The sequence below is a fragment of the Protopterus annectens genome, chromosome 12.part0, assembly GCF_019279795.1.
Source record: "Protopterus annectens isolate FY-2018-M chromosome 12.part0, PAN1.0, whole genome shotgun sequence".
NCBI lineage: Eukaryota > Metazoa > Chordata > Ceratodontiformes > Protopteridae > Protopterus > Protopterus annectens.
In genome coordinates, this window is record NC_056746.1 from 1541912087 (window position 1) to 1541924543 (window position 12457).

Genomic DNA, 12457 nt, shown 5'->3' on the forward strand with positions numbered 1-12457 from the left:
ATATAGCTGACACTCCTGGTGAGTGCATTTCACTTAATTGGACCACATTTAATCTTATATTTGAGTCAGCTTTTTCAAAGAAATGAGAAGGATTACTAGTTTTGGGTAAGTATTATGTGTCTTGTATGGTTTTGCCATATGTATACCAGTATTCCATAAATGCTGTGCTCCGCCTTTTTAAAGTGTATTGCTGCTCCTTCCATGCATCTGCATTTCTCCCTTTGACTACATCCACAAAATGGTGTCGTGATAGACATCAGACAACAATTTGCCTATATCAGCAAGACATTTTCGAAGCAAAAACATGTACTTCTTTAGAAGAACAGCTTCTTGCTTACATTGTGGTTTTACTACTGCGTAATCATGTTAATTTTTAAAACAAGATGGTCCACCTATAAAACCTTGTTAAAAACCAATTTTATAGGGATTAAGAATCATATAGCAATACATTTTGCATGGAAATATAACAGGCTATACACAAACTTAGGTAGGGACATATTATGGATTCATTTTTTTTGTGATGGTGGGGCCTTTCTTTCTCACAAAGGAAAATGCTAAATTACACAATTTTTTTGCATGAAATTTGTACAACTTGGTATTCTGTGACAAGGAGGTTTTTTTCAAACTCCAAAGGTTTATTATTCACACTTTCTCCATAAAGTGCAGAAATACAAATTGAATAATGAGAACAATTATTCTAGTAATGTTACATTGTTTTTGTACATCATATGCAGTTGTTATTGTTAGCAATCCAACTTACCCTGCTCAGTAATTTATTTGGTGTTTCCACAATAGCAAATAGACTTGTTGCTGACAATGGAGAGAAAGGTAATACTGTTCCATATGTGAATCAGATCCCCTATGAGAAGGTGAGGTACAAACTGATGATTCTAATCTGTGTCAATTCAACTTGGCAGAAACAACCCCATGCAAAATTCAAAAAACACATTTTTTGCAAGGAGACAATTCCTGCTTGCATATTGCCAAAGTAAATGACTTCACACCCATATCATCCTCACTTAGACAAGATTACACAACTGAGAGGAAATGACATCATACTTGAACATCATTGCACCAAATGGGAATTTTCAATTGTGAAACTGTAATCAGGAAGAGGACTGCATTCAACAAAATTATTTTAATGAAAGATTATCATGTATATCAACTTCACATCTACTAGCACTTTCCTTAACAAATGAGCAGTTACTCAAAATATATTTTAACCCGTATATGAAGACTTTCTATACACGCGTTTCCCTTGCTTTATTACTTGGATGCCACCTCATTTTTTAGTTTTATTTGATTCTGCTTCTGTGGGACTAAACAGCATATTTTCACCAGGGATCTTTTCTGCAATGGGACCCTGCAATGAAGAGTGGCATACAGTTAACAAAATGAATTAAAAAAATAAATAAAATGATTTAGACCATCACCTATGTATGTGTAGCCTTTCTTTAAAACATTTTCATTTCTTGGTGGAATTCTATACCTTTACTAGTGCTCAGTAAGACTGTGGACGTAAACCATCAAACAGCATCATACTTAAACATAAATCTCCATAGCCAATGTTTGGGCTGTAGGCTACAGATATGAAGGCTGAGTAGAAAAGGGTTATGAATTTTAAAGAAATCCTAACTTGATTAATTTATATTTCAAATTTTCTCTTTAAACAAGTAGGTAAGTGTTTAGCGCAAAAATATCCTTATGCTAATCAGCCTCGCCCATCTACCAAAGAACAAACAATGAACATAACAAGAAAAAACATTGTTGTCTCAAGTTTTTGCTCTTCAGTGTTCACCATAAAATACTCCTTCCATAAAACTATTAGTAGCAGTGTCCCAGCTTCAATAACAGATGCACAACTTAAAGGTCAAATATATAGATATATATTCTTTCTCAGAAACAAATATGCATCTGATTGTTACCTTCATATGTAGATGAAAAAAATATAATGTCTGCAATTAAAGTTTTTAAGATATCGTTCCAACAGGATTATATTCTATAAACAGTGTACATAGTTGCTATATGTTAATAATGCTTATGCTAGTATTACATTCCTGTTATATATATATATATATTGGTTACATCAATAAGGTTATTAAAACAATGTTTCTATCCAAATATAAACAAATAAATAACAAATAAGTGTACAAATAACCTTTCTACTTGTTCATAAATTCTTTTACTCATAGCACATCCGTTACTTCAAGATAGACTATAGTATTTTCATTTTTGGTTCACCGATGATCAATTCAGCTCACTAAAGTAAAAGAGAGGTATGGAAAATGTCTCCTCTACTGCCTGATTAACAAGAACACCTCCGAAAAAATTTAAATTAATGTAATGATAGTACAAATGTAGCCCATATTAAATACTACATTAAGTAAAGATGTAAATATTAGGGTTTTGAAAAGCAATTATTCCTATCAATAGCATTGTCTGATATCTGTGAGAAGAGTTAAGTCTCTACTTTTTTTTTCTTTAAGTCGCTCATCCTTAATTGTCGGATTAGCCTATCAGTACATTCAATAGTACGGCAGAGTGGTTTCCACATGCTATATGTAAATGACAGAACTGGGCCAAGTCAAGGAAAACAAGAAAAAAGACAGAGCAAATGGTTAATTCTTTAAACAGAGCTGATCATTTCCTCTCCCATTGGACAGAAATAAATTTAACAACAAATGAATTAAAAAACAGATTTTATCTCATAATTAAAATAATTACAAATATTGGGTTTGATCAGGTTATATCAGTCAAACAGCTGAGTGTCTCAGAGGGGTGGTGGTTAGCAATTTCTGATTTAGATTTAGAATAATTTTAAAAAGTCAAAAATAAAAGTCCACATGCAAGTGAAGTGAATGGCTGTAAAATATATCACTCTCAATCTTCAAAGAATTGGTTCCTTGTTCCAACCCACGATAAGAACACCAACACGGACAAATCCAGTATAAAAAGATTTATTGTGTGCTAGCACTGTCAGTAAGCGCTTTCACCTCCACGGCTTTATCAAACTACAAAGTGCATAGTCAGTAAAAACATTTAAATACAATGAAATCAAACCCAATAGGTTCAAATTAAAACAATTAAAGATGACATCATTAAATGAGGGCACACCTTTCCTGATTTAACCCTTAGTGGTGAGCATATACTATGGTCTAAAAATCCTCTTCCTCTTAAGGGCAGGTTTCACTTGCACCTTGTCATTAATGCCAGCCATTCACTTCACTTGCATGTGGACTTTTATTTTTATTTTTGACTTTTTATTTCAAGTTGCAGTGAAGTTAATCTGTTTGGTGGTTTGTGTTGGCTGTTTTATTGTTAGAATAATTTTATCTCATTCCACTAGAAGAATTATATGTTTTGTTGCTAAAATGCTTGGCTGCCTGCCACTACATAATTTCTTTAGTTATGGTTTCTGTAGCAGTGAGCAAGTTTTCAGTAACTAAATTTAGTGGGGTTTTTTTACCAGTAAATGAGCAAATTAACTCAGTTCTGGTACTGATTATATATAGTTCCACTGAGGTAAAGCTACAAGAGTCAATGAGATCAATCTAGAAATGCTGACTCTGATAGAAACTATTGGATGTCTTGGTTAACACAACTTTCCACTTCTAAATGGAAGCCTGGGACAGTATGTCTGAATTGAAAAACTGGGATTTTGGTCCTTGTTTTATTTTGTTATTTTACTTTATGTAAGTTTCTTACCTGAGTAGGGCACTGATATAGATGTATTATTTTCAGGCCAGTCTGATACACATGCAAAAATGGTAAAGTATCAATAATTCAAAAGACATTTTGAATGGCATTTGCAGTGATTTGTGAACATAGTCAGCCAAAGGCCCTTGACATTAGCCTTTATCTCCAAGAAGTAAATGCCAAATTGGAGCAGTCCCAGCACGGATCCCTGAGGTACCCCATTGGTGACTGATCTCTTAGTGGCGGTGGTCTCACCAATCTTGACTTCCTGGGTCCTGTCTGTGAGTCAGCTGACAACCCAGTGAGTTATGGGGTTTATTCCCAATTTGATGAGTTTGTTAACAATACCTAAGTGGTATATTGTATCAAATGGCTTAGCCAGGTCCAGGTAGGTAGTATGCACTGTTTTCCTCTCATCCATTGCCTTGGTGACTTTCTCAAAGAAGTACACAATATTTAGTAGGCATGACCTTCCCAATTACATACGATTTAGTAGGCATAACCTTCCAAAACTCTGCTGGGACCACAGTCTGAAGATTGCCTAAGTGTTTGCTGATCATTTACAAAATTAATTTCTTGGCTTTGCATATTAGACTAGTCAGACTTTTGGGTATGTAGTTTCTGAGGTTGGTTGGTTGGGGGTCCACCCTTGTGAAGTGAGATAACCATTGCAGTCCTCTATTCTTATGGTACAAAGCAGTGTTTGGAGGCTATAATTTAAAAGTCACTCAAGTAGTCTTACTAGGTCATGTTTTAAGCTATTTAGGAGGCATCCAGGGATATTGTCGGCACCCAGTGAGGCTGTGGTTTTGGCCTTGGCAGGTGACATCAGGATCTTCTCCCTGTTAATAGTCAGGTGTGCTATACTAGTAGGTATTTCCTGTGGTAGCAGTGGGTGAAGACTGAGCTGAATGTGTAAGCCAGCAAATCTACTAAGTTGCTGTACTCATTGAAGGTGGCACTACTGACCACATATTTGGCAAATTGCTGTGTGCTGCCTTTGAAGTTTCAGACATAGTTGTAGAGGAACTTGTGGTTGTCTTTAGCCTGAGTATCTTGACCTTGTGATTGGCCTCGTAGGACCTAATTAGTCCTCTTAATTTTTGTTTAGTTTACTTAGAGAGCTTCTATCATTATGGGAGCTGCTCTTCCTGATTTTAGCCATGACTTTTTCCCTATTGTTATATACCCTATAAGGTTAGGATTCCACCAGTGCTATATATTTTTAGAGTTTGTTTTGGGCTTCCTTCTAGTAGGTACAGCAGCCTCATTTACATGGTTGCACAGGGTCTCTGTGAGCGATTCTACATAGGTTGCTGTGAACTGTGGGTTGGGAGGGGCACTGAATTTTGACAAACTATTACTTAACATGATGTAGTTTGCATTGGAATAGCTTGTAACTGTTTTGCATTAGCATGCATTTTCTGAAAGATATAAAGGCTAAAGCACAACTTTTAATTATTATTTTGTGACTACAATTCTCATGGATTTGCCAGGAAAAGTACAGTTGTGTACCTACCATAAATGTAGATGTTCGAGTGTATTCACTGTTGCAGTCATTACACTTGGGTTATCCTGCTGGCAGGCAACCTGTAGTCGGCCCGAGTTCCAAAGTCTTGGTCTGGCATCGGTTGCTGTCGCCTCTTCCCTGACATCAGTGCGCCAGGGGTATAAAAGTTGCAACCGACGCCATTTTCTTCAGTTTTTCTTGCCCCAGATGTCAGGTGCCCCCAAATATGAAGGCTGTAAAGATAAAAATATGCCAAACAGCCATGCATATATCATAAAAACATTTTCTCCTTCTAAAAGCAAATACACCACATAGGTTGTATAGAGTTGAAAAGTACAGAATAGTCTCAGCAAAGAGAGGGATGGTGGGTGGGTAACCAGGACTGCAACAGTGAATACACTAGAACATCTACATTTATGGTAGGTACACAACTGTACTATGTTCATTGTGTTTCACTGTTGCAGTCATTACACTTGGGTAGAATCCCAAAGCGTAGGCAGGGTGGCTGGGTCTAAATTGGATTTGGTGAGGCTAACAAGCCCTGCAGAACTGCAGTGGCAAAGCCTGCTCTAGATTTGGAGTAGAGAGGTAGGTGGTAGTGCTTGGTAAAAGCGTGCACTGAGCTCCAGGTTGCAGCTTCTAATATGTCTTTGGTTGGTACCCCTCTGAGGAAAGCTGCTGAAGTGGCTGCTGCTCTGGTAGAATGAGGCCTAATGCCCTTAGGCACAGATTTGCCATGTTGTGCATAACAGAAGCGGATGCAGTGTCCTATCCATTTGGAGATTGTCTGCTTTGTAATAGGTTTTTCTTGTGATCCTGCAGCATATGCTACAAACAGTTGCTCAGTTTTTCTGAAAGCTTTTGTTTTGTCCAAGTAAAATCGTAGCTGCCTGTGAATATCCAAAGAGTGCAGAAGTCTTTCCCCTTTATTCTGTTGATTTGGGAAGAAAGTAGGCAAATGAATAGTTTGGTTTAAGGCCACATTGGAGACCACTTTTGGCATGAATGTTGGGTTTGTCCTTAGAGAAACCCTGTCCTGGTGAAAAATGAGGAAAGGTTCCACAGCCATCAATGCCTGTAACTCTGGAACTCTTCTTGCTGAAGTTATTGCTAGGAGCAGAGCAGTTTTCCATGGCAAGAATTTTAGATCAGCTGGGCTGGCTGGTTCAAAAGGAGGCAGTGTTAACTTTTCTAAGACAAAATTGAGGTCCCAAGTAGGTACTGGTGCTCTCCTAGGGGGTCTTATATTCTTTGCCCCTCTGAGGTACTGTCGTAGCAGAGGATGAAAAAAATAGGTGGATTCGTATTGTAATGAACTGAAATGGCAGAGGCATGGATTTTAATAGAAGAAAAAGATAGGCCTTTGTCCAACATCTCAGTCAGGTATTGTAAAATCTGAGGCATATTAGGGACCAGTGGGTCGTGGCCTTGTGCCTGGTTCCAAGCACAGAATCTCTTCCATTTTTTCGCATAAGATTTCCTAGTGCTGGGTCTCCTGGCTTCCAAAATTACATCCATAACAGCTTTAGAGAGAAGTGCAGTCTGAGTGGCTACATTATCTGCCATGCTGCCAGGTTTAAGGTTCTGAGTTGACTGTGCAGAATCTGATTGTTTTGCTGTGTCAGAGGATGAGGGATTTGAGGTAGAGGCCAAGGCGGGCCTTGGGACAAAATCTTTAGGATTGGGTACCAGTGCTGGTGTGGCCAGTCTGGTGCAATCAGGATCATTTTTGGCCTCTCTTGTCTGACTTTTAGAAGCACCTTGGTGAGAAGAGGCATGAGAGGGAAGGCATAGACTGTCAGATTTTTCCAGTTGAAAGATAGAGCATCCACTTTCCATGCTTGAGAATGATAAGTCCTTGTGAAAAATTTCTGTAATTGGCAATTGTGAGGGGAGGCAAATAGATCTATGTCTGGGCATCCCCAGTCCCTTGTTATCATGTTGAACACTTGTGGATTTAGCTTCCATTCATGAGGATCCATGAGATTTCTGCTTAGTTCGTCTGCCAGTGTATTTTTGTTCCTGGCAGGAATTGTGTTACAGATGTACCTGGTAAGTCAGTGCTGTGTTCCACAAAGTCATGGCTTGTCTGCATAGGGGGTAGGAATGTGTGCCCCCTTGCTTGTTTATGTACCACATAACTGTGGTATTGTCCATCTTTATTAATAATTGTCCTGGATGTATTAGGTCCTTGAAGGCTGTCAGGGCATTCTGTACAGCTAACATCTCTTTTTGATTGATGTGAAGATGCAGTTGTTCCTTGGGCCACGTGCCCTGAATACATTTTCCTGCCATATGTGCTCCCCAGGCGTAATCCGATGCATCCATTGTTATTGTCTGCCTGGCTGTAGGTAAGGTGAAAGGCTGTCCCTTGTTGTGGTGACAGGCCTGTGACCACCATCGAAACTCCTGTTGTAGGCAGGGAATCAAGGTTATGATTGTCCCTAGGCTGTGACAATGCTGAGTCCAAACACTGTTTAGATACCATTGTAGTTTCCTCATATGCAGTTTGGCATATAGAATTAGTAGAATGCAAGATGCCATGAAACCCAGGGCCTGCAGAATTTTTCTTGCAGGCAGCTGGGTCTTTGTTGCCATCATTTGAAAGTAATGAGTCAGTTGCCTTTGTTTGTCTGGTGTGAGATAAGCCATCTGGGTAGTTGTATTCAAGCTTGCACCCAGGAATATTATCTCTTGAGAGGGCACTAGTTTTGATTTCTTTTCATTTACTGTGTACCCTAGGGAAATTAGTAATCTTTTTTACAATCTCCAGGTGCTTTAGAAGAATGTCCTTGCTCTCTGCTTGAATACGGCAGTCGTCCAAGTAGGTATATATTTGAATTCCTTTTTTGCCTGAAAAATGCAATTACTGGTGCCAGGCATTTTGTGAAGACCCTGGGCGCAGTAGATAAGCCAAAGGGCAGTGCAGAGAACTGATAATGCATTGAGCCTGCTATAAATCTGAGGTATCTTCTGCACGATTGTCTGATTGGGACGTGCAGGTATGTCTCCTTGAGATCCAAAGTAACTAGCCAAGCTTCTTTGCCCAGCATGGGCAAGAGTTGTTATAGTGTTAACATTTTGAATTTTGGAACATCCAGGAAAGTATTTAGGATTGACAGGTCCAGTATTGGTCTCCATGCTTTGTCCTTTCTGGGTACTAGTAAAAATCTTGAGTAAAAGCCTTGGCCCTGTTCTTCTTGTGGGACATTTTGAATAGCTCCCATATCCATAAGAGCTGCAATCTGTTTTTGTGCCTCTGCCCATTGGTTTTGAGGCAGGTTTGGCATACCTTTTGGTTTTGGAAGCGTGTGGAAGTGGAACCTGTGCCCTTGAGAAACTATATTCAACACCCATTGGTCTTGGGTGATCATGTGCCAATTTTTTGAGAAAAGTGCTAGCTTTCCCCCTAGGGGTGCTGCCAACTGGTAAGTGCTTGGCATTTGCAGAGGGAAGTCATTGTGACTGTTTTCTGTAAGGTTGGGATTTGTCTTATCCTCCTTTGGGGGTTGAAGAACACCATTGTTTAGGTCTGTAGGAGCCTTGGAGCTGAGATCTGCCTCTTGGGCGTCTGTATCTGCATCTTTGTGGACCAATTTTTTGAAGGCCAGTTCCTGCTAAATTTAGGTGGCTGAACCTGTAAGAAATCTTTCACAGTTTGCATTGACTTTGCTTTATTCTCCATTTTCTTTAAAATCTCTTCTGCCTTAACACCAAACAAAGTATTATGCTGTAGTGGAGTATCCAATAATTTCATTTTAACATGGTCAGGTAAACTTTGTTCTTTCAACCAAGCATGTCTTTGAATAACTGAGCCTGTAACTGCAGCTCTACAAGAAGCCTCTAATGAATCAAAACCACATTGCAGAGTATGATTTCCCACTTGTTTGACTGCATGCAATAAATCCTGCATTCCTTTACAGTCAGGACCTTCTGTATTTGTAATCATTTTCTGCTTTAACAATGACATGAGATACTGCTGATATTTAAGCATGTGAAACTGACAGTTTAAAGCTCTTACAGCTAAAGTAGCAGAAGTGTAAACTTTTTTCCCCCATCTGTCCAGAGTTCTGGAATCCCTATCTGAGGGCACAGGATTTTTGGCAGTGGAAGCTTTAACCCCTTTTGGACCCTGAGAAATAGTTTCTGGGTCCGTAGCAGGGTTTTCGTAAAGAAATTTATGGGAGTCAGTGACCCTGTAGTACCTGTCTGGCTTTACTGGTGCAGGGGGTAAAGAATCTGGAGACAGACTGGATTCAGAAAAAACATCAACAACAATATCAAGCACAGGGGGGATAGCCAAGGGCCTGTGCTGAGGCAATAGAAGGAAATCTCTGAGCCTTTTCTTGGATTCTGGGTAATCCTGGCTCTCCCAATGGAAGTGTTCCCTCATGGTGTGCAGAGTTTCCCTAAAAGAGTAATCCTCAGGTGGTGAGGCTGAAGGAATGGACTCTTCAGAATCAGAGTCCTCATAGGGATGGAGAGAATAGCCCTGGTCAGAGGAATAATCAGAAGAAATGGAAACCTGATCAGAGGAATCATAATCAGTGTCTTGCCTAGGCCTTTTGTCAGGAGGGGGATGGGAGCCCCTGATTTAAGTAATAATGTCTTCGGCCATTTTAAGCATCTGTTTCTTAGGCATGGATGACTGTTCTGGAGAATGCTGCACTTCTTTATTTGTCTTTAATGATGTTTTTGACTTTGCCTTTGCTCCTGTAGTAGCTTTAATTGTAAGCTGTGAACGTCTGAAAACACCCTCAGAAGCCGGTGCCTGCTCAGAGGCTCTGGACCTATCTGAGGGTATATTTTCCGTAGGCCCAATACCTTGAGTTTCCACAGGCCTTGGTGTCTCCACGTGGCTGTCGGTTGCAGCCTGCGGCTCTGACGTAGCGGGTGTCAGGGGCTCCGAAATTGCCTCACTGAGAACCGGCGAACAGGTGACTGGCCTAGAAGAGGCTTCGTCATTGGTTTTGGACCTCGGATGCCTGTCTTTTTCTTTGTCTTTGCATTTTGCATACATTCCGGTCATCGGTTGTTCCGACGGCATTATGTAATTAAATCTTCATCCAAAATAATGTAAAGCAAAATGAAACCGACGTTTAATAGTACGTTTATTAAATCTAGCACAAAACCGACAACTAGTGACGTTGTGGTCAGGGCCTAGGCAAGGAATTCAGTAAGAGTGGAAACCTTATGAGGTATTTGCTTCCCACAAGAAATACAATTATTAACTTTTACTGACATCGGTCTGGAGCAAGAAAAAGTTTCCCCAACGGGGTACTTAGCTTTATTGAAGACTTCGGTTCTGAAATTCAATTTTGAAAATCTCAGGAGTCGGCCGACCGGCACTTGCGAACTGCTTATGCTTTGGGCACTGCGCGGCAAGAAAGACTGAAGAAAATGGCGTCGGTTGCAACTTTTATACCCCTGGCGCACTGATGTCAGGGAAGAGGCGACAGCAACCAACGCCGGACCAAGACTTTGGAACTCGGGCCAACTACGGGTCACCTGCCAGCAGGATAACCCAAGTGTAATGACTGCAACAGTGAAACATGATGAACATCTACAAATTTTATGAGGAAAAGACTAAAAGTGCGAGACAAAAATCTGGACAAGTTGTGAAAAATGTGGAGAGCTGAGATTTATAACTGGCAGTATATCGCTTAATGGGGACCTAAGGAAGTATCATTTCTTTTAAAACAGCTAACAGTCCATTTGATTAATAATTAGTAAGTTGATAACTGACATGTAAAATTACTGATTGACTGGTTTGTTTAATGTTCACATTCTTTTTTAAGTTTGCAACACCCTACAAATCCTTTAGTCAAGAGCTTAGGAATATGTTCGCTTGTAAAAGTTTTATTATTACAGCCTGTTTTAGGGTATCACATTAAATTTATATGTGCACATGTATATGTATATACAGATACAGATTATTTTTTTCTCTATGCCTGCTGTCCATCTGTAAGTGGCTTGGGATCACTAAGTCCACATCTGCAGTGTTGGCTATTTCAGTGCCGTGTAAGCCTTTCAGTTTGAAACTAACCAGCTATCACACAAGACCAAGTCCTAAAAGTGCTATCAAAAACTAAAAATACTGCATTGATGGGTCCTGACAATATCCATGGATGCATCTTAAATAGCATGAAGAATGATTTAGCCACACCCTTGACAATGCTGTTCAGCCTCAGCCTCCATACAGGTTTTGTACCAAGTGAATGGAGGAAGCTACAGTCATTCTGCATAAGGGAGGACCTTCCACAGACTCAGGCAATTAGAGACCCATAAGTCTGATCAGCCTCATTTGCAAAGCCATGGAAAGACTTATCATGGAACTAATCAATCAGGACATAGAGAACCTACACACACTGGACCATATCAATCAGGACATAGAGAACCTACACACACTGGACCCATCTCAGTTTGGATTCATCAAGGGCAGGTCATGCTTACACAATCTGGTGGATTTTTTGAAAAGATAACCAAAGCAATCGATGAAGGCAAAACTGTACACACCACATAACTCATACTGACCAAAGCTTTTGACACAATCTCCCACCCAGGCATAGTTAGATAAACTGGGAATAAACCCCTTTTTTACCTGCTGGACTGCCAACTGGTTCACAGATAGGATACTAACGAAAATAGGGGAAGTTACCTCCACAAAAAGACTAGTCACCAGTGGAGTCCCCCAGGGTTCTGTGCTGGGATATCTCATGTTTGGCATCAGCTTTTCTGAAGTAAAAGTCAATACCAAAGAGGTCTGGCTGACTAAGTTTGCAGATGACTGCAAAAAAGGAACAGTTATTGAATCCCCAAATGACTTTGCCATCCTGCAGGAAGGTTTATCTCAAATAAATAACTGGTGTGAAAATAGTGGTATAAAGCTAAATGCCAAAAAAAAAAATGCATTATTGTATCCTTTGTGAACCCATCTCTCTCAGAGAACTAAAACATTGCGAATGTTCCCCTGAGTGCTGACCCAGTTGTTCAGGATTTGGGAACTTATATAGGTTCATAGGTTCATAGGTAGGTACTAGGCTATCGGCCCTGGGGCCTATACAAGCCCAGCCAAAAAGGTACCCTGGCTTTTGCCACCCAAGAAAATTATTTTCCTGTGTCCCTGTCAAGCCAGAGTCACAGAGGTGATCCTCGGGGTGAATTTCCTATTTCCCATACAATCATCAAGATTTTTTTGGAAGAGTGCTAATGAGGAACTTTGTTTGATATAGACAGGTAGTTTATTCCAGA

General features: G+C 39.9%; 1 protein-coding gene across 1 annotated transcript in view; it reads right to left on the reverse strand.

Annotated features, from left to right (window-relative positions):
* Positions 1 to 1262: 1262 nt before the first annotated feature.
* The window catches only part of LOC122816308 (voltage-dependent T-type calcium channel subunit alpha-1G-like), a 403960-nt gene continuing 392765 nt past the window's right edge, over positions 1263 to 12457 (reverse strand). The window contains exon 6 of the mRNA XM_044089040.1: positions 1263 to 1363. Coding sequence (XP_043944975.1) covers positions 1283 to 1363 — 81 coding nt within the window. The 3' untranslated portion in view covers positions 1263 to 1282. The remainder of the gene's footprint in view (positions 1364 to 12457) is intronic.